The sequence below is a fragment of the Nipponia nippon genome, unplaced genomic scaffold, assembly GCF_047370975.1.
Source record: "Nipponia nippon isolate SJK-2023a ecotype South Korea unplaced genomic scaffold, ASM4737097v1 scaffold_1, whole genome shotgun sequence".
NCBI classification, from domain to species: Eukaryota; Metazoa; Chordata; class Aves; order Pelecaniformes; family Threskiornithidae; genus Nipponia; species Nipponia nippon.
Genome location: NW_028262290.1, coordinates 18,169,210 through 18,188,748, shown reverse-complemented (window position 1 = coordinate 18,188,748; position 19,539 = coordinate 18,169,210). Strand labels below are relative to the sequence as shown.

The 19,539-nt window shown below is 36.2% G+C and overlaps 1 protein-coding gene across 1 annotated transcript in view; it reads right to left on the bottom strand.

The window, feature by feature from the left end:
• Positions 1 to 19,539, bottom strand: part of CSMD3 (CUB and Sushi multiple domains 3) — a 746,059-nt gene that overhangs the window by 27,982 nt on the left and 698,538 nt on the right. The window contains exons 60-63 of the mRNA XM_087747332.1: positions 15,455 to 15,634; positions 11,513 to 11,686; positions 8,040 to 8,213; positions 7,714 to 7,787 (exon numbers count right to left, since the gene is read on the bottom strand). Coding sequence (XP_087603458.1) covers positions 7,714 to 7,787; positions 8,040 to 8,213; positions 11,513 to 11,686; positions 15,455 to 15,634 — 602 coding nt within the window. The remainder of the gene's footprint in view (positions 1 to 7,713; positions 7,788 to 8,039; positions 8,214 to 11,512; positions 11,687 to 15,454; positions 15,635 to 19,539) is intronic.

Genomic DNA, 19,539 nt, shown 5'->3' with positions numbered 1-19,539 from the left:
TGTATCAACTCATGTTTAAACAAGAAGTTGAAAACTTTGAACTGTATGTGACAGCACATTTATGGTTCTGGTTTGTTGGGGTTTTTTTCATTATTTTGTTTAAAAATATAACACTTGATTCAAATTGATGCTCAAAGGTAAAATGTGGACTCTTTCACAATAGTTTAGTCCTGGGAAACAGCATTTCACTGCTACAAGTAGTTATTTGAAACTTTATAGTACTATTCCATTTCAGCTCAAGCTTCTCATCAGAATGAAATTTAATAATAACCCATGAACTACAGATAGTAGCTCATCAACACAGTATGTGATTTAAAACTCATCTCCTTTTTTTTGCCTCTTTACTGTGCTCACTGGACTATGTAATTACTTTTAAAAGATTTTGAATAAAAAACACTAAATCACTTTCATGATTAAACACAAAGTGGGAAAACACTAAAAGTTTTAGAAGTTGCACCAAATAGAAATAGAAGTACTTTTTTGTGTGGTAAAGAGCTTAGTTAAAACAACCACCACCAATATATTACTTTACAGCAAGTACTGATCTTATGAAAGACTTGTTCATTTCAGTAATTTGACTCTATTGAAGCAATCTCCATTCACAACTATGGAAGGAACACCTGCCCTTTAGCTATCAAGGAAGATAATACTTCAACACTGTCTTTAAAACCAGGACCCTTTCACGCTTGCTCACACCAAAAAAAATCCAACCAAAACCAAACCTCAGCTTAACAGTTAAATGTAGTTTCTTAATATCCATCTGAATAGGAGCTTAATTTTCTTTCCACTTCATTCTTTCAAGGTTGACTCTATGATCTTCCTGAATATAAAATATTTAAGAAAAAATATAATTGTTTTGTGATATGGAGAAGCTGGACAACGTGGAAGTCAATGAGGTAAAGAGGTTAATTGGCTACTTAGATATCTAATTCTAAACTGTAACTGAGTTAGAGATTCAAACTCTAATAGTCAATAGCAACTCCAGCTACTGTGTGACTTTAACTGCTTAGTGACACTACCTCACTTATTTTCAATTAACATTTCAATTAACATTTTGTGTGCTACATTCTCTTTTTAGCAAAAAAAAAATCTTCTTTTCAGAGTTTGACAGTTCTCACGATGTGATTATCTTTCATATATTAACTCGACACTACTTAAATATGGGCAATACTGAATTAACCAGATAATGGCAATCTTGAAATTTTCACCTACTTTTTAGTAGGATATTACCAAAAATAAATTTGTCATTATACAGAACTTCTTTAGAGGAATAGAAAGTCAATAGATCAAAACAATGAATTCAGTATATTAAGTAAAATTCAGTATATTGTTATTCTACTCATCAAGACTGGCCTGAACAGAAAGTTCATACCTTGTGAGTTGAAAGGGCTGGAAAATCATGTCCATAAAGTCTTTAAACCTACAGGACTCAATGGGTATTAGTGAAAAAAAGAAGGAGGTGTGTTTTTTCAATTTTCTGTAACTTCTCTCTCTTCTTTAGCTGCCTATTCATGACTTTGCATTAGTTCTTTATGAACTGAGTCATCTGCTGGACAGATATATTGAAGGAAAACTGTTCACCTGAAGAGCAGAACCAAGAAATGCATAGAAATTTTTGCCACTGTCTACCCATCTTCACTGCAGCTCTGCCTACCTTATGGCTTCACTGAAGCTTGGTTGTCTAAACATCAGACCAGTTCTTTAGTACTAGAAATACATCAGTGACATAAGGAGATGGCTCAAGTTGCCAAGTAAGTGGAAAAGTTGAGTCGCTAGAATTCTCCAATTAAACAAACAAACAAACAAACAAACAAACAAACAAACAAACAAACACAAAACCCCCCAAAAACCCAGAGCAAACAAATAAAACTCCAAACCAACCATTGTTGATATTGCAACCAGGTGTTGCAATACCAACTTTTCTATCCAAAACAGTAACTGCTAGTGAAACAGTTGTCCTTATTTCCTCAAAAAAAATGGATGTCACCTGTATTATCCTTGTTAGGGAAACACAGCCTTTATATACGTGAGCCCCCAAAGTAGCATCAAAAATACAAGAGTTGCTCAAGTGATGAAGATATTTTTAGAAGTGTATCCATGCTATTCAAGATAATGAATAAATAAATAAAGGAGTTAGGCTCTCTGCTCCTAAAAAAAAGCTTAAAAGCAATATGTCAGTATTAAAAATAATTTTTAAAAAAAGTAATTTAAAAAATACTTTTTGGGAAGTCTATTTTGCAATATCCTTGTGCCAGAGGCACCAGGTGGCGCTACAATATAGCCTTCTGTGGTCTTAAAAAATTCCCGGTCTTGAGATGTTCCGATTTGTTCGAATTTTTTGTTGTACAGCTTGAATAGAAACATTAGTGGGGAGAGCTGGGGAAACAGCTGAAATATCTTTGTTCACTGTACTCTCTGGTTTTAGGAAAGAACTGGTCTATGTGCAACAGTATTTGCATCCAGTCCTGAAAAAAAATATTTCCTTGTATACTGCTTGATCATCTCTGTTCCATAGCTGCTTTTTCCATAGTGTCAGTTATGATTTGGATATTCCCCAAATCAACACCACTAACTTTTTCTTTTGCTAAGAACCAAAGGCCATGTATTTGCTATTATCTAACAGGAGAAATAGCAATCTGAGAAGAAAATGCATGAATATCAACCTGCATCCATTGATAAAGATTAGGATAGTACTCTAGATAAATTTTTTTCACCAAAATAATATTATAATAATATATAATAATTATAAAAATAATAATAATAAATTATTATCCTTATTGTTTCTTATATTCCTTATAAGAATAGAAGCTATTTCTAACTTTCATGAGTTATTCTACAATAATTTTTTTCTTAGACTTCTGTTTACCAAAGAACATGAAGATACTCTAACAAGCTTCTCCATCCCCAGCAATTCATGCCTAAGGATCGAGAAGCTAAGGGAATGTCAGTTATTTCTCTTCACTAACTTTTAGCATCATATTTTATGTGAACAAAACCACAACTCATTAAGTCTTTGCTGTATGTGTAGTTTCGTAGCCCAGTAATACAGTATTGTCACTAGTAGTAACAGGCTATTGAGTTTGCAAGACCTCTGGACAGAAGCTTGCCAGGCTTCCTTTATCTGAAAGTGTCTTGAGCTGCCTGGAGTTTTGTTTTTGTTTGTTTTTTTTTTAAACTTGGTTTAGCCATAACATAAAATTTTCTTGTGATCAGGTGGCTGTGACTAATTTTTATGCCTTCCTTTATCTTTGTACGGTACAACCACAGCTTTATATCCATAGTAGTAACAAGAAGTTATTATGTGCAGAATGAGTTATTTACCACTAATGTGATGCAGTATAGTGAAATACAGACCTGGCACTGGAATGATAGCAAAGGCCTTGAGACACAGGATACTGTGAAGAAGACTACAGGTGTCGGTATAATAAGAGGTTTGACATGGGCTCGGCACTGGAGACCCCATTTTTGTGAACAACTCGCCCATCGTCACTTAAAGAAATGCAGACCTGGACAGAATCAGGTTTCAGGGGTAAAAAAGAACAAGTAACTAATATAGGTGAAATGCGCTTTATGGAGGAGATTGAAATATAATGCGAAGCTGCAGTGTGAGTGGTGTAAAAGTGTTAGAAACTTTACAAATAACCCCAGGTGAATCAAGAATGACAGAGACAAAAAAAAAAAAAAAAAAAAAAAAGGAAAAAAAGTCAAAATCACATTCCTGCCAGTGAAGCACTCCAGATTCTGACACTATCATCTCCCACTGACATCAGGCTGAAGCCACAGACCTCAGGATCCTGAGAAGCAGAAGGAACCGGGAAAATTACTTGGTGTCTGATAAGCCTTAAATTACGTTTTCATTGATGCAGTGATGATGTCAACCGTGTTAATGGAGACAGCTATGCTGTGGTAGTAAAGCACTTCTCTTGGAATTTCATCCTACAATTCAATCAACACTAAAATTTTTATAAGCATTACATTCACAGAAGGAGATTATTTGCAACGTTGCTCCACATCTACAGATCATGTTTCAAACGGCATTTCATAAAATAGAACTCAAGACCTAACATATGGCTATCACTACTATAATGTGGCTATTTTCTTTTCTAAATCCAGACTGCTCTTTGGCTCCCTTCAGGCTTTAATGTAGGGGAAAATAGCTGAATTTCTACAAAAATATATGTTGGAAAAGTATGAGAAGTAATAAATCTTACATATATGAGTGATTGGTCTAAGCAGTTCTAAACTGTTTCTTCAATTCAGTAGTATCTTATGTTACAAAAGCTTACGGTGAAAGTGCTATAAGCCATTTTCTGTGTTACTAGCAATATATCTGAACAAATATTTCAAAACCACAGTTTCTTTCCAAGGAGCAATTTATTTTCCAGATTACAGATGAAGTCAGTATTCACTAAGTTCTACAGATATTTTGTCTTCATAGTAACACACTGTTAAGGTAGATTTGTCAAATCAAAAATACTCAGATGAAAGGTAAACATCCTAGAAGTACATATTCATAATAATTAAAGGAGGTGATGCTACACATTTACACGCCATGCTTGATGTGTAAGTAACACTAAACTGGTATTTTTGTGTTATTTGAACACACAAGAACCTGATCTGCTTCTGCCTGCTGAATTCAATATCAAACAATAAAACCCATACAAAATTCTGTTACCTCTTTGTTACAAAGCTCCTACTTAACAGTTGAAAAACCATTCAAATGTGAGGTGGTGATATTTGTGTGTTAGTGTAGGTTCCAGGAGGTCAGGTTTTGATACAGCTTTCAGTCAAGCCTGGAATTATGTTGTATATGCCTGAATTTTCAATGCAATCAATGAGATAGGAAAAGAGATAATCAAGGGTAGCGGAAACAAGAACAAAAAAAACAGTGCTGTGGAAGTTCATGACTTGACACTAGCATAGTGAAAAGCAAGTGACAGTCAGTGATATAATCAGGTAAAAGAGGAGGTATTGTCATTTGTTGAAAAGCACTTAAAAGAGGACTCCACATATGAAGACTTGAATTCTACTGTCAGGCTACAACTCTATTTTTTTATGAGACAGAGACAAAAATTTAAAACTTAACAATTAAGTCATTTAAGTGACCCTGTTAATATTAGTTTAAATGTGAAGTATTTAAGAGAGTTAAAAACAAACAAACAAACAAACCACAAAAAAAAAACCAACCAAAAAAAAACCACCAAACCCCCAAAAGGGAAAAAAACCCAAAAAAACACCATGGATTAGAGTCAGAAAACCTTCTTATATATTCAACTGTAAGAACTCCTTATTATGCATTTGCCAACTGCAAAACATTTTGCTTAATTTTGCATAAGTTCTTTTGTTCTGTTGTTTAAAATGATAGACAATGGATCTATCAGACAAAAGAAAATCAAAGTCATCTCATCTTCAGTATTTTGTATATCTTAAAATTATTCTTTACCTTTCTGCTATGGATGGAAGCAAAAGTCATTATTATCCCATTCATACAGGAAGTTAATTATAGCATAATATAAATTCTTTTATAATATGTTTGTGATTTAAATGAGTCATAACATTATTGAATACATGGTAATGTAATATTTCTTTCCAGGATCTACAGACAATAACTTGTCTAGAATTGATCATTTTCACTGTTGTTTCCACCCAATAAAAAGCTAAACTCAGCTTCATCTGTATGAATGATACTCCTACCCTGTTCTGTATTAACTAACCAATCATATTTAGAGTAATCAGAAATTGCATGCAGACGTTTACTTACTATATAAACACAAATTCATTACACGAGTGTGAGGATAAGTTGCTGGCTAGGTAAGGAGACTGTAGCTCATACAGTTTAAGTCTGCTAGGCACTAACCTTACAACTGTGGGATCAAGGCTGCAAATTCTGCTAGCAGCTACACTTCTTTTTGAAATTATTTATCAGCTGACATTTTGCCTGGTATTTTGACAGTTCCATGCTAGTTCTGAGTGATGCTTTTATTCACAACTACAACAACTACACCACAAATGAGAAAGTCTGTGTTAGCTTCTTCAGTGATAGAAAGCTCATTAGTATGCCAGAGAAACTGACAATAAAATTGTAGAAAATGGTCATTGCAATGATTCATTTCTTACACAGTTGAATAAAGAGTTGACCTCTAACATAATATTGTATTATACCCAAAGAAAGTTAGCCCAAGGACTGCCCCTGCATATTCTATCTTGGCACAAAACATCACTCCATTCCCTGGAGAAAACTGAGACGATTATATTACCACTCACATATGATTCTGATCTAGCACAATCTGAAAACCCAAAGATGGCTAAAGCAATCACTAAGCAGAACGAATACTGCATAAAAGCCACCAAAATGACAAACCAAAGAATTTCTGGCAATCTGCAGTTTTTATTTAACTCCTGCTACTAGACAGGCACCACATACAACTGGGGAGCTGCTAGCTTACTCTTCTGTCTAGTCCTCTTCACATGTCTGGAGCTTTCAGCCCTCACACCCAACACAGATTTAGCAGGACAGTTTAGATTCTCTCTTTGTTTGCAGCTGCCTTATCAGATTCCTAGCAAATTATGGGGCACATTTTTGCATATGTACACCATTCACCCATGAAAACGTCTCACCGATATCACTGTTTTGTATGATTCAGAAAATCAGAAATTCAGAAGCATTTTCAGTTTCACAATTCTTTTTCAACATATGCACACACCATTTGCCACAACACACCCTTGTAGAAAAGGTGGCCAACAGCCTCCAGGGCTGCATCAGGCAGGGCATTGCCAGCAGGTCCAGGGAGGTGATTCTTCCCCTCTGCTCAGCACTGGTGGGTGCTGGGCTCACCAGTGCAAGAGAAACAGGGACATACTGCATTGAGTCCAGTCATGGGCCACAAATGTGATTAAGGGACTAGAGCACCTGGCACACAAAGAGTGGATGAAAGAGCTGGAATTGTCCAGTGTGCAAAAGAAAAGGCTCAAGGGGAATCCTATTAGTGTGTATTAAAACTTACTGGGGGCAGGAAAGGTGACAGACTTTTTTTTAGTGGTGCCCAGTGAGAAGACAAGAGGAAAAAAGCACAAATTGAAACATAGGAAATTCAGTTCAAAAATAAGAAAATGTATTTTCACTGTAAGGGTGATCAACTTGGAACAGGTTGCACAGAGAGGCTGTGGAGTCTCCATCCCTGAAACTACTCAAAACCACCTGGACACAGCCCTGATCAAGCTGCTTTAGCTGCCCCTGCTCTGAGAAGGGGGGTTGGACTAGGAGCTCTCCAGAGGCACCTGCCAGCCTACCTGACTCTGATTCATTTGTGGTCACATAATTTCCAAATGTAACAACAGAATTGTTCTCAGGGAAAAAATCCACTGTTTTTTAGAGTGTATCTACGCTAGCAGTTTGGCGCACACAACTTTTAAGGAGAAAAAGCCTGCTTGATTAACAGTAGGGAGTACTTCTATATTGGTGAGGAGATACTGAACTCCTTCAAGGTGAAACCAAGCAGAACTTGATTGCCAGGGTTTCACAAATCGCATTACTAATAGAGACAGAAGGTCAGTGTAATCCAATAGCTAGAAATAAGGAAACACAGCAACAGTCCAACAACCAGCTCTTACAAGCCATGAGCAGTTTCTGAACCTCTAATCAGAATTTTCTAGACTTTGAGGTAATGTAAAAATATTTCAATGTGAAAGTTAATAAAAAATAGTATACTCTACCTGGTAGCCAAATGTGTTATTTTGTGACCCATGCCTTGGGACTCCTGGATTTTCACATGCTGTGCGAGTAGGTTCTTAAAAAAATTACAATAAAGACAAAACAAATTACAGTATTTTAATGAATACATAAATGTATCACAAAATTAAGCTTGTTCAACAACATGCAATGAACCACTGAGAGAAACAAAAATAAATTGACTTGATTCTTAGAGAGTATAGAATAACACCAGGATAATTCAAAATGGCTTAAAACTCCCAGATTGACTTAGCAGGAAAAGGAATAATAAGCATTTCAAGAAATTTCAATAATATGGATGTAACCTTACCTATACATCGAGGAGAAGAACCACTCCACGTGCCATCTGCTTGGCAAATCCTGGTGTTGGAGCCAACCAAAATAAAAGGAGGATTGCAGCTGAAAGAGACTTCAGACTGATAGATGAAGCTTTTGCCTTCTCTTTTCCCTTGAGCAGGTACTCCAGGGTCACCACAAAACTTTGCTGTGAGAAAAGACATGACAGAAATGGAATGTGTCATTTATTAAAATACACAAAAATAACACTTACCTGAACTCAGTCAAACAGTTACTCCAAATTTTATATTTATTTTATTAAACACAGGTCAAATACAGAAACATTTAATAGGAATTCAGAGAGACACTAGATAGCCAGTCTTTAGCCTGCTTCAGTTTGCAATAGTTTTTCTAGTTGTTCAAAATGCCTACATAGTGGGCTTGGCAGTAGCTTGAAGTTGACACTCAAGGTTACATAACTTATTAAGGCTCAAATATCCACAATTCAACTCTGCCCTAAACCACATCAATCTGCAAATCCTCCTACAGAGATCAATCAGAGAGTGTACCAAACCTTTATGTCAGTCTCCCATCCTCTCCTGTTTTCTGCGACCTACCTAATTGATTCAGGAAATGCAATCAGCAATGGTAAACCCTGTTCCATCAGACTATATTATTCCCTGACACACTATGAATGCCAATATTGTAGAGTCTAATTTCATATCAAACAGAGAATGCTGCAATACACACAAAAAAATAAAACACTAACCCAGATGTGTGCAATGACATATTTCTAAAAAGGCATGTTGTACAGACAGTGAAGTTTTCTGCTCCATCTTTCTCTTCTACAAACAAAATTTAAATTACATCTCTTAAACAACCACGTTCAAAATACATTTCTAATATCTCTTTCTTTGTCACCTGTGCCTTAAGCTTTCCAAACGACCTGGTCACATGAAATGCTCCTGTCCTCTACCTCTTACTGCAGACACCCACTGTATGGGAAAGCCATGCACGCACATGTTGTCAAAGAAAAAGGGCTTAATCTATAACATACCAGAAATGTATATTATTTCATGGCTTTAAGTGGAATGGGACTGTCTGCAGAATTATAGGCCAAATTCTGAAAAGATCTATGAATTGGCGATAGTGCCACACAGTGAACCTCATTGGTTGTAATTTGTTTTCATTAGAAAATTCTGTGCAAGTCTTAATTTGAAAATACATGAAACACATAGATTTTTAACACAGAGGCTTGAAATTGTCTCCTGAACAGTTCTTTGTACCAACAAAGTAGCAACCACTCTCAAGGGAAAAAAATCCTCGCCATAAAAAATGTTTTTTTGGTAAGTTTATTAATTTTTTATAAAACTAAGTAAACTCCACCACCTAGTTGTCAGTCAACTTTACCCAGTCATTGAATAGCTACTGAATATCTGCCTTCTATATAGGTAACCATGGGAATCAGGCACCATGGTAAAACACAGCAGTTTTCCTCTGATATCGGAACAGGGGACTGCAGAACAAACTAAAGTTGCAGCAAACTGGAAGCTCTGTGAGTGCTCCACTCACAATGGAAATATTTTCCTAAGGACTCTGATAGCCTTTAACAGAGACAGGTCTGTGGAGCTCTGGCACTGAGGCTGTGAGGCTAGTCTCATTCTTCAAAGACATTTAATTGATTAACAGCAAATTATATCTGTAGTTAAGAATTTTCAGGCATACGCCTCTTTTTTTTTTTTTTTTTTTGCCATCTATTGCCAAGCTTATAAAAACAGCAGTCCTTTACTCAAATTACCATATGAATAATTAAACTAGGTCATACGTGACAAATACTCAACCAAAGACATGACCGTATTCTATTCTGAAAAATTATTCCATGTTGTAACTATACCTTGCATATCTTCAGCTACAGGCTGTATGGAACCAAGCTGGGAACTAAATTTCTGATGTCAAGAACTGCTTAAAGATTGCTCATTGAGAATGACTTTCACCAGCTCCCTCTCATTTCTGCCAGATGGCAGCTAGTTTAAGCTCTTTGAAAAGCACTGGCTGCCACTTGATTTCTCTTGCAAGCCAATGGGTAACCATTGCACATCAACAACATTCAGTTAATGTAATCTCTGCATGAAACAGCCTTTAATTCCCAGGCAGCTGCATTCTGTGCTAACTATACCTTTTGAAAAGTTTAAAAGTGGAGCCCCTTTTTCAGAACATGTTGCAATATTGAGTATTCCAATCTCAAAGATGACAAATAGCTTATGGTATCTAAAAATGAATGTAAGGACACAATATTAAAATCAAGAACAAAGGATGAAAAGAATTTTTCATGGTCTTTGACGTTCATAATATATTGGACTGTAGAAGAGCTCCATCTAGAGAACTTAAATAACAAATCGTGATTTTTTTTTCTTCCAGAAACAATGCCTTTCACCATGTTCCAGCTCTGGCACATACAGTTTCAGCAGCTCTAAGCAACTGTTGTTGATGATATGAGAATATCATTAGGAAAAAAAGGAAAAGAAAAAATCGTCTATATAATATGCTTTAATAGTAGTAGGATATAGCCAAAAAAGAACATTTTGAAAAGGAGAGGTGAAGAATGCAAAAAATAGTAAAAGAATGGAGAATTGCATTTTGCAACATTTAGCAAGCTACCTGGCAAGCTCAGCTACTTGGCAAGCTTGAATTAAACTTCAGAAACTGTAAAGCTGTGAAGATGATATTATTCTCTTCCAGTTAGACTCCTTGCTCAAGACAATTACAGAGTTCCAGTGGTATAGCTATTCTACAAATAACTACAGAACTTCCTTCTTCAGTACAATCAACTGAATATCTCTCAGAAGCATCGCAATCACTTCTTTAAAAAGATTTTTTAAAATAATGAGTGGAATGACACCAACCTAAAGAAAAAGCCACATTTGCTATTGTAATGAAATTTGTAGTAATATAAAAATCCATCAATGTTATAACTTTCAGGTTAACAAAATTTACTTCATAAAATATATAACTTAATTTAGTGTAGGGGGAAAAATAAACAATTGTCAAGGAATTATCCTGGGGCCTAGTCAACATTACCAACAGAAAAAACTCTGTGACATCAGAGAAAGTTTAGGATGAGTAATGAGGAAATAAGAGAGATTATAATGAAACTTCCCCTATTCTATATGTAGCTGGATTTGAAAACAAGACAGCACCTCTTAATCTTGTTTTGCCTTGGATCATTTGGTACGCATTGCCTGTAATATTTTTTTTCTGTTTGTGTTAAGGCTTCCTGTATGCTCACAAAGGATTTACAGATATTCCTATGCCTTCCTCAATCTAGAAATTATGGTATAATTTTGGAAAATATAGAAGGATTGTATTTGTCCAAGGTTTGAAATGAACCCAGCCACTGCTGGGGGGGGGGGGGGGGGGGGGGGGAGGGCAGGGCAGGTGAAAACTTTAAAAAGGAAAAAAGCAATGTAGTTGAATAAAGAAATACAGGACTATAAAGTAAATACATACGCAAGCACTGAGGTACTTCACCACTCCATGTTCCATTCCCAACGCAAGTCAAAACAGCAGGAAAAGAGAGTTCATATCCTGGAGAGCAGACATAGCTAATGCTAAATCCCCAGTCCAAGTTTGTTCCTTCCAGCCTTCCATTAGAGATCTGCGGAGGAGTTGGGCAGGTAACAGCTGCAATAATATCCAAAATAATTAGGTCCAGCTGCTGTAAATATCCCCAGTGTACACAATTACTAGAAGAACCGTATGTGCTAATTTCACCTTTTTTAGAGGACAATACAGTGAGGACATGCTATCTTTCTCACTGTATTCCTGAAATTAGTACTTCTTGTTTCCTCCATCTAGGAGACAGTGGCTGGTTGATGAAGTGTCTTAAATAAAACAGGAACCAGATAGGAAGACTACCTAAAAATCAGTATGGAGACTATGAACTGTAAAACACTTAAGATATATCTGGTAGTATAGTACAAAATGATTTTGTTTGTCTGTTTAGACAACATAGAGTACAATTATCTTTAGTTATCACGGTAATAGTCAAATACTTTCTTCCTGTTAGCCAGCTTAGGCATTTACTAAATATTAATGCCCAGGGATGAAATTCCAGGACCACTGTTCCAAAATATGATTTGAAAGGCTGTTTCTAAGTACCACGGTTTGGTTAGTATTTACTTCATGAATAGCTCCTCACCAAAAAGCATCTAGCTTCTAGCTAGAGGGAGAAAATTTAAGGATCTGAAACCTCTTGAAATTGTCAGTGTTGCTACCTCTAAGAAGGCCAACAAGAAGTATTTCAGTATAAGTCTCTCATTTCCAGACTTCCTAGGAAAAAATAGAAACATCTTCTACTCAGTTGTAGGAAAAAGAACTGAAAAACACCACAGGAAGACAGTAGAAATAAGCAGACATAACTGTAGTGATGAAGATAAAAGTGTTATTTACTGGATAGTGGGGTAGTAACCGACAATCACTAATTGAGAGCTGACGGAAAAAAAATAAAAAAGTAGTTAAAAGAAAAAAAATCTGAATCAAAAAGAGAAAGGGGGAAATTTAGGCCCCAAAGTTACTAGAATGAATGAGAAAGAAAAAAGGAGTAAAAAGGAGAAAAGCTGGGAGAAACTGTGCTAGCAAAAGAGAGAGAAAGCAAGTGAAACTAGCATGATTTAATTTAGTGGAGACAGTTGACATAAATGAGAAGGGGGGTGACTAAAAATAAAACAGAGAACACACAGGTCACTGGAATGGAGGAAATGAAATGCTGCATTCATAAGCTTTAAACTTATGTTTAGACACCTGTCATCTTGCAGGCTCAAAAGAAGTCAGAAGCACTAGATCAGGAGTACTGTGTATTTGAATGTGATCTGCAGAAGGTTCACCATGTATCATTTCTCCTTTCTTATTATACTTTTCAGTGAGACAATCTCAACTATTTACACCACGAAGATGCTCTGCAGCATTATTCATGGCTGTTTGAGAATACTGGGTGAAAGTAGTACTATTACCAAATAATCCTTTGCCAATCAGTAAACCAAATCTAAATTTTAAGGCCTTATTTCTTATACTTTCTGTTTCTCTTGCTCTGGTTCATAGTTTAAAAAAAAACCACCAACCAACCAACCAACCAACCCAGAAAAGGACATGATAGATTTTGCCACACATTCATGGTGCTTTAATAAAAGTAAGTCAAAATAAGTACTCCAAGCAACAAAAGTCTGTCCACATTCTCCAGGAGCTTCGTGACTAGTCCTTTTAAAAAGATTGGTATGTCTTAACTTCTGAGCTGAATAATAAAGGAAGAAATAGCAGTCAATAATTAGCAAAGGAGACAGAAGAAGTAGCATGAAAATAAGTGTAATATCACAATTTTGGGGTGAAAAAAGCAAAACAAAACAACACCCAGCAACAAGGCAGAATGCCTCTCTAAATATTTTGGTCAGAGATTTAACCATAAATACATACAGCAGCGTTTCTCAGTTTAAGACCTGAAAGTATATTACAAATGCAAGTCTGTAGAAAAGACAGTGCTTGAATAGTCAAATATTTAGTTGCAGATGAACATGTATCCTTTTCCAACTAGGCAAAGCCAGAGAACTATTTATATCGTTTATTTCAATGGCACGGCGACAGTTATGCATCCATTTTCTGCCCGATTCATTTTCCAATTATTTTAACTAAATGGTACCAGAGGACGCTGGCATTTCCTCCTGACAGTAAGAACTAATTGTTATATATTTCAAACACACTACTGCATATTATATATCATGATTAATTACACAGACAAAGAAATGGGGGTTATTAACTTAATGCACTCACACAAACCTGTGTGGAGTAGAATGAGAACACTAGAGGTTCTGCATATGATTATCATTTAGCATTTATGAAAGCCAAAAAGATGCATAACCTAAAACCAGAAAGACTCAAAAACTCAAAACCGAAAATGACAGTCTAACTCTTTCTTTATATGGTTCTGTTTGAATCAAATTGGAGTTAGATATCCTGCTCCCAGTTATGTGCCCTGTAGTCCTTAAGAATTTGAGGCTGGGACACTATATCATAAATGATTGTTCTGTGTTATAATTTTTAGCTCTTCGCTTACAGCCACTCCTGGAGACAGACAGACTCTTGGTCAATAGCACCAGCATGGCTATTCCGTTCTTAAAATCAGTTTTGTAATTGAAGCTGAGGCTGGGCAAGAGCACAATACAAATAGAAAAAAAAGTGAACTGTTAAGAGGATCTCAAAGTCTGACATCCTCAAGCATGTGTTGGGAAAATAACTTTAAAAATTGACATTATCAAAAGTGAATTAGAATTAAACTGGACTTGGTAAGATATTGGGAGAATTGTACTCAGCAAGGAAAGTAATTGCAAATGGGATGGAGATCTGAAATTTATTTGATCTGTTTTGATGAATGAATTCAAGGGAGGAACAAGAGAACTGCTGAGCAGGTATTTAACTGTACCTCTTGAAGACAAAACAGAAGGAAGATGGATGAGAACAAAGTAAGTACAAACTTAGCCGACTAAGTTTTAAAAGAATAGAGATCAGACATAATTAGTGTGAACCCAGAAAGAAAACACCAAAACAGTAATGCTGTGGTATCAGGAAGAGTGAGAAAAATTACTGTAGAAAGAAGATGTTTTAGGGTTTAGCAAGCGAGTTTCTCAGAGAAAATTGTTTTGATGACACAGATAAGGTGGTCTTTCAGTAACGTTCAGATTTTCTGCTGTTTCAATTTCAACAGAGAGCATTAAAAGAATTCCAATAAAACAGAAAAATCAGGAATGCAATTAGTAAAAGAGAGAAAAGGGAGATCTTGAGATTAATCCTTTCAGTTTTCACAGTAGAGAAAATAACATGAAGCAGAAAAATGTTTATTAGGAAATTTGCTAGAACAATTTAGTTTTTTTGCTGAGTATCTCGATACAGCACAGTGATGCTCAAAGGTGCACATCTAATGAAGGAGGAATCAAAGAAAAATCTTAGTATTAGGGTAAGCCATAACAATTTACCTTTGACAAAGTTCAGTTGTATATATGCAGACCTTTCCTAAAGGTGTCTATCATGTACTTGAGTGGTCTTTTTGTAAAGACAGGGACATATTTAAGGTCATTTTTGGTATGACATATTAACCTTAACAAACAAACAAACAAATCTAAACCATCTTTTTTATATTGGCTAATTCAGTTTAGCAGCAAAGTAATAAAATGTTCTATAAAGCTACAAAAACCTGTTCAACATGCTGTGCTGGCATGAAAAATAAAAGGGACAAGAAGCAAAGGATGAAGTCACCATTCCTGCAGCAAATAATAAATCAATTTAGTATATTCATACTAAAAGTAAGTTTTGATTTCTGTGGAAATATTTGGCTGACTCATTACAATAAACAGTAGATGCAAATGTCATAGAAGCAATAGTTGACAATCAAAATAAATGTTGTACCTTTGCATGTTGGGATTACTCCACTCCACGTGCCATTGCTAGTACAAGTGCGAATTAAGGAGATATTTGATTCCATTGTATAACCAGGTTGGCACATATAAGTAACATTTTGTCCAACAACATAATCATCACCATATCTCATGCCATTGGCTGGGACTCCTGGATCTCCACAACTGATAACTGCAAGTAAATCATTGAGGAACAGATTTTAAAACGTAAATGTGATTTATTTATACATGAGGGGGAAAACATAGGGTTAAACTAATAATTTATTGGGGCAAAAAGGAGAAGAAAAAAATATAATAAACGTTATCTCTATCAAGAGAAGATAAACATATATGCCATCTGATTTAGTTGCCAAACACAGCATATGGAGCTGTATAATAGTTATATTTGGAGAACATCAATACATCTGTTCAACAGTAGAAGTAATGGACTGTACAATTTTGATCAGTAAAATTTCAAGATTATAAAATGAAAAAAAAAAAGCAATAAATAATCCATATGTCACTATGGATTTTTCAGTTTAGACTTTCGTTATTAAAGAAGCAGATATCTATTGTTTAGTTTACTTTTTCATGGGTACATTCTGAAAGGAAACACAGTCTGGAAAATTTAAGATATATGTCTGCAAAAAGCTCCCACTTTTTAAATGCTCACATGGTTACTATGTACATCAACACATAAGAACATTCAAGCAACCTCTAAACATAGGCCATGGCTTATGCCAAAATTATATCTATAGTACTTTAATGAGTGGGAGTGGTTGTAAAACCTCTTGTGATGGCTAGTGTCAGGATCTCCTAATGAGATTAAATATTCATAAGGACTTAATAAAGGGTTATATCGTTATAATCTGAGAATAATGTTAAAATACGTAAGTTTCTCTCAGATTTGGTCAGTTGGATCTATCAATTTCTGCAACAGTTTTCAGAATAAGAAATCTTGAGAACCCTGGTGGCAATGATAAAAAGCTCTTGTTTTCAGGGAAACAACAAACACCAGGAAAAAAATCCAGCTCATACAAAATATAGCACCCATCTTATAGTAAACTTTACAACCCCCCTACAGCATTGTTATTACTTCTGGAAAATTATGAGAGGCAGTTCCCTGGGCAGAAAGCACATCCTGGCCACTTCAATGCCAAAGCATGACTGATGTGAATGGCACCTTCTCTGTATCCTGGTTTCCAAAATGAGAAAACCTGTGATTATGTTTGTAGTGTATTTTGGCCAGGTCCCTTGATCTAAATAATTGGGGAACTGAGAATCCAAGGTATATAGTATGCCTGCCCTACAGTTTGTCACAGTCTGAGTGAGAAGATACTAATTAAGCTGCACATATCAAATCTTGAAAAAAAAATGTCCTACACAATTGCTGTCTATGGATACAGAAGAGACTATAAAACATACCACAGGGTTATCTGGGTTAGTCTAAAGGTAGCTAGTTCAGTGATAAAGAAAATTGGAGATCAGCTTGTTTTATTTCACCTAGTAACATGCTAATTTTAATCTTTTTTTAACTTAAAAAGTCATAGATTATTCTTTGTCATTCTTCAAAAAATATAGAGCTGTAAAAGACAGAACTGTTTTTCTTAGTTACACAAATATATTCAAATAGTCTACATGTTCTACCTTTCTTTATTTGCCATATTCCATTTACTATCCTTAATGTTGCAAATTCAACTAAAATCATTCTTGATACTTTTTCAGGCATACTATTGTTTTGACTGGGTGACAACATAATGCTTATGCCTTTATCCTTTTTTCCCTAACCTTTGTTTCATCTCTTTAGATTTTCCTGTATGAAGAATATTTCAAATCATTGCCTTATGAATTTAAGAACATGCAAACTCCATACACCATATATGATGAAACAGCTCCACAAATTATCCATTTATTTTATACAGCTAAAAACTATTTTTGTTATTTATTTAAATCCAACTAAAACTGTGTTCTCAGCTTTTTCACTCACCTTCCTTACAATCTCCATTTCTTTCTTTTGGTCATTAATACAAACTTTTTGCTTCTTCCTCTGTTACTGTAATGATTGTACCCTTTCCTGCTGCTGACACTTTAAGATTGATCCGTTATACAGCAACAACCACCATGGCTTTAGCAGATTTCTAGATTGTTCTAGCTTCTCAAAATTCCTGCCTTCCTATCATTAACTTTTCAAGCCATAGTTCAAAGAAAAAAAAAACAACACAGACCTGATTTTCTTTCATGTTTTTTTTTTTTTTTTTTCACTTCTGTACTTGCTAGTCTTTATCTTACTATAGGAAAGAGAGCTGCATGAAAGAAAAGACTTAGGGGAAATAAGGAGTCATTCTTCATGTTACTGTGTTGTAACATTAGAACCGTTCACAGAGGTGGGTTAGGAGTGGTAAGGAAAAGAACCTTTTGCTCTTTTGTCCTATACTGCAGCATTTGACTTTCAAAGAAAGCAAAAACAGATATAAGGAGGTGATCTAGATTTTATTGAGATACCATGTTTTGTCAGAAACATAGGAATCATACAATCATAGAATCACAGAATCATAGGATGGTTTGGGTTGGAAGGGACCTTAAAGATCACCTAATTCCAACCCCTCTGCCATGGGCAGAGTCACCTTCCACTAGATCAGGTTGCTCAAAGCCCCATCCAACCTGGCCTTGAACACTTCCAGGGACGGGGTATCCACAACTTCTCTGGGCAACATGTTCCAGTGCCTCACTACCCTCATAGTGAAGAACTTCTTCCTTATATCTAATCTAAATCTACCCTCTTTCAGCTTTAACTAAAAGAAACATGTAGTAGTTACTTAGAAAGCTCAGTGGCATTTTCTGAAGTTCATAGATTTGGACAGTCACAGAATGGTGAGGCTGGAAGGGACCTCAGGAGGTCATGTTGTCCAACTCACCTGCTCAAGCAGTCCATCCAATGACCCAAAGTTGGACCACCTCCACTTAAATCACTGTTGTAGGCAAAAAACATCTTAAATTGTTGTAGTGATTCTGACCAGAAGACCATTGCACGTTGAGGAGTCAGTGATCCACAGTACAGTGGAGCCACAGTCCTGTGCTGCACTGTGCTGCCCATCCAGTGTGGCCTTCAGACCTGGGCTGCGCTACACAGATCCCTTGGCTAGGGCACAGCCTCAGCCAGCTCATTGCAACAGAGGAGCTGCAGGCAGCTCCCACTCACCAGCCGCATGTTCTCACTTTTTATCTATCAGTGCAGCAAGAAGTTCTCATGTTTGTTTCTGTTTGACTGTAGAAATGATAGAGTTGTTTCCTTGTAAGAAAATCCTATAGCAGCCTGAGCAACTGAAAGGGGAGAATCTTTGTTATGGACAAAGTCTGCATGGCATGCTGGACGTGGGTCAGAGTCTTGTTCGATGCTAAACTGCCCAGGGTTCCCAGCATCTAAAGGGACATAAGATTATTTATGCTATTCTCTTCTTATAGTGTTAGCTCTAAAAAATAGCATTGTCAATGATATGAAATGAGCAACCCATTATTTGGTAGGTGTAATAAGTATGGGCTGGAAGTAAACTTTGATAATACCTGGACTAAACAAAAGTGGTATATCCTGAATCTTCCTGTTAATAGAGATGTGAGACAGAACAACCAATTGGGATGCTGATATGTGTTATGTGTCTGCTTACAGTGGTTTTGGGGCCCAGAAAGAAGGTGAAGATCCTGTCTGGAGAAAAGAACCTGGAACTGGGGATGATCCTAGAAAAGGAAGAGATGTGTGGAGGCAAATGTCAGGGGATGACCCTGACTGATAACATCTGAGTTTTATACAAGCAGTGGCACAGCATGAACCAATGGGACTTTGAACCCATCCTTCCCAGGACAGCAGACAACTCCCCAAATGTGACCCTGAGGGGGAGAGAGGAAGTATGAGATAATCAGGCAGGTAAAAGCTGTAAATTGCATGATACTTAAATGGACACCAACATCCAGATCCACTGTGGGTTGCTGTTTACTTTGTGTCACCCATGACAGCCACTCGGGACAGGTGCTTGCCTAAGTTGTTCTGGAAACCTGCAATGGTTCCAAGAGGTTCTATGGCTTGAACAGGCAATAAGCAAATCT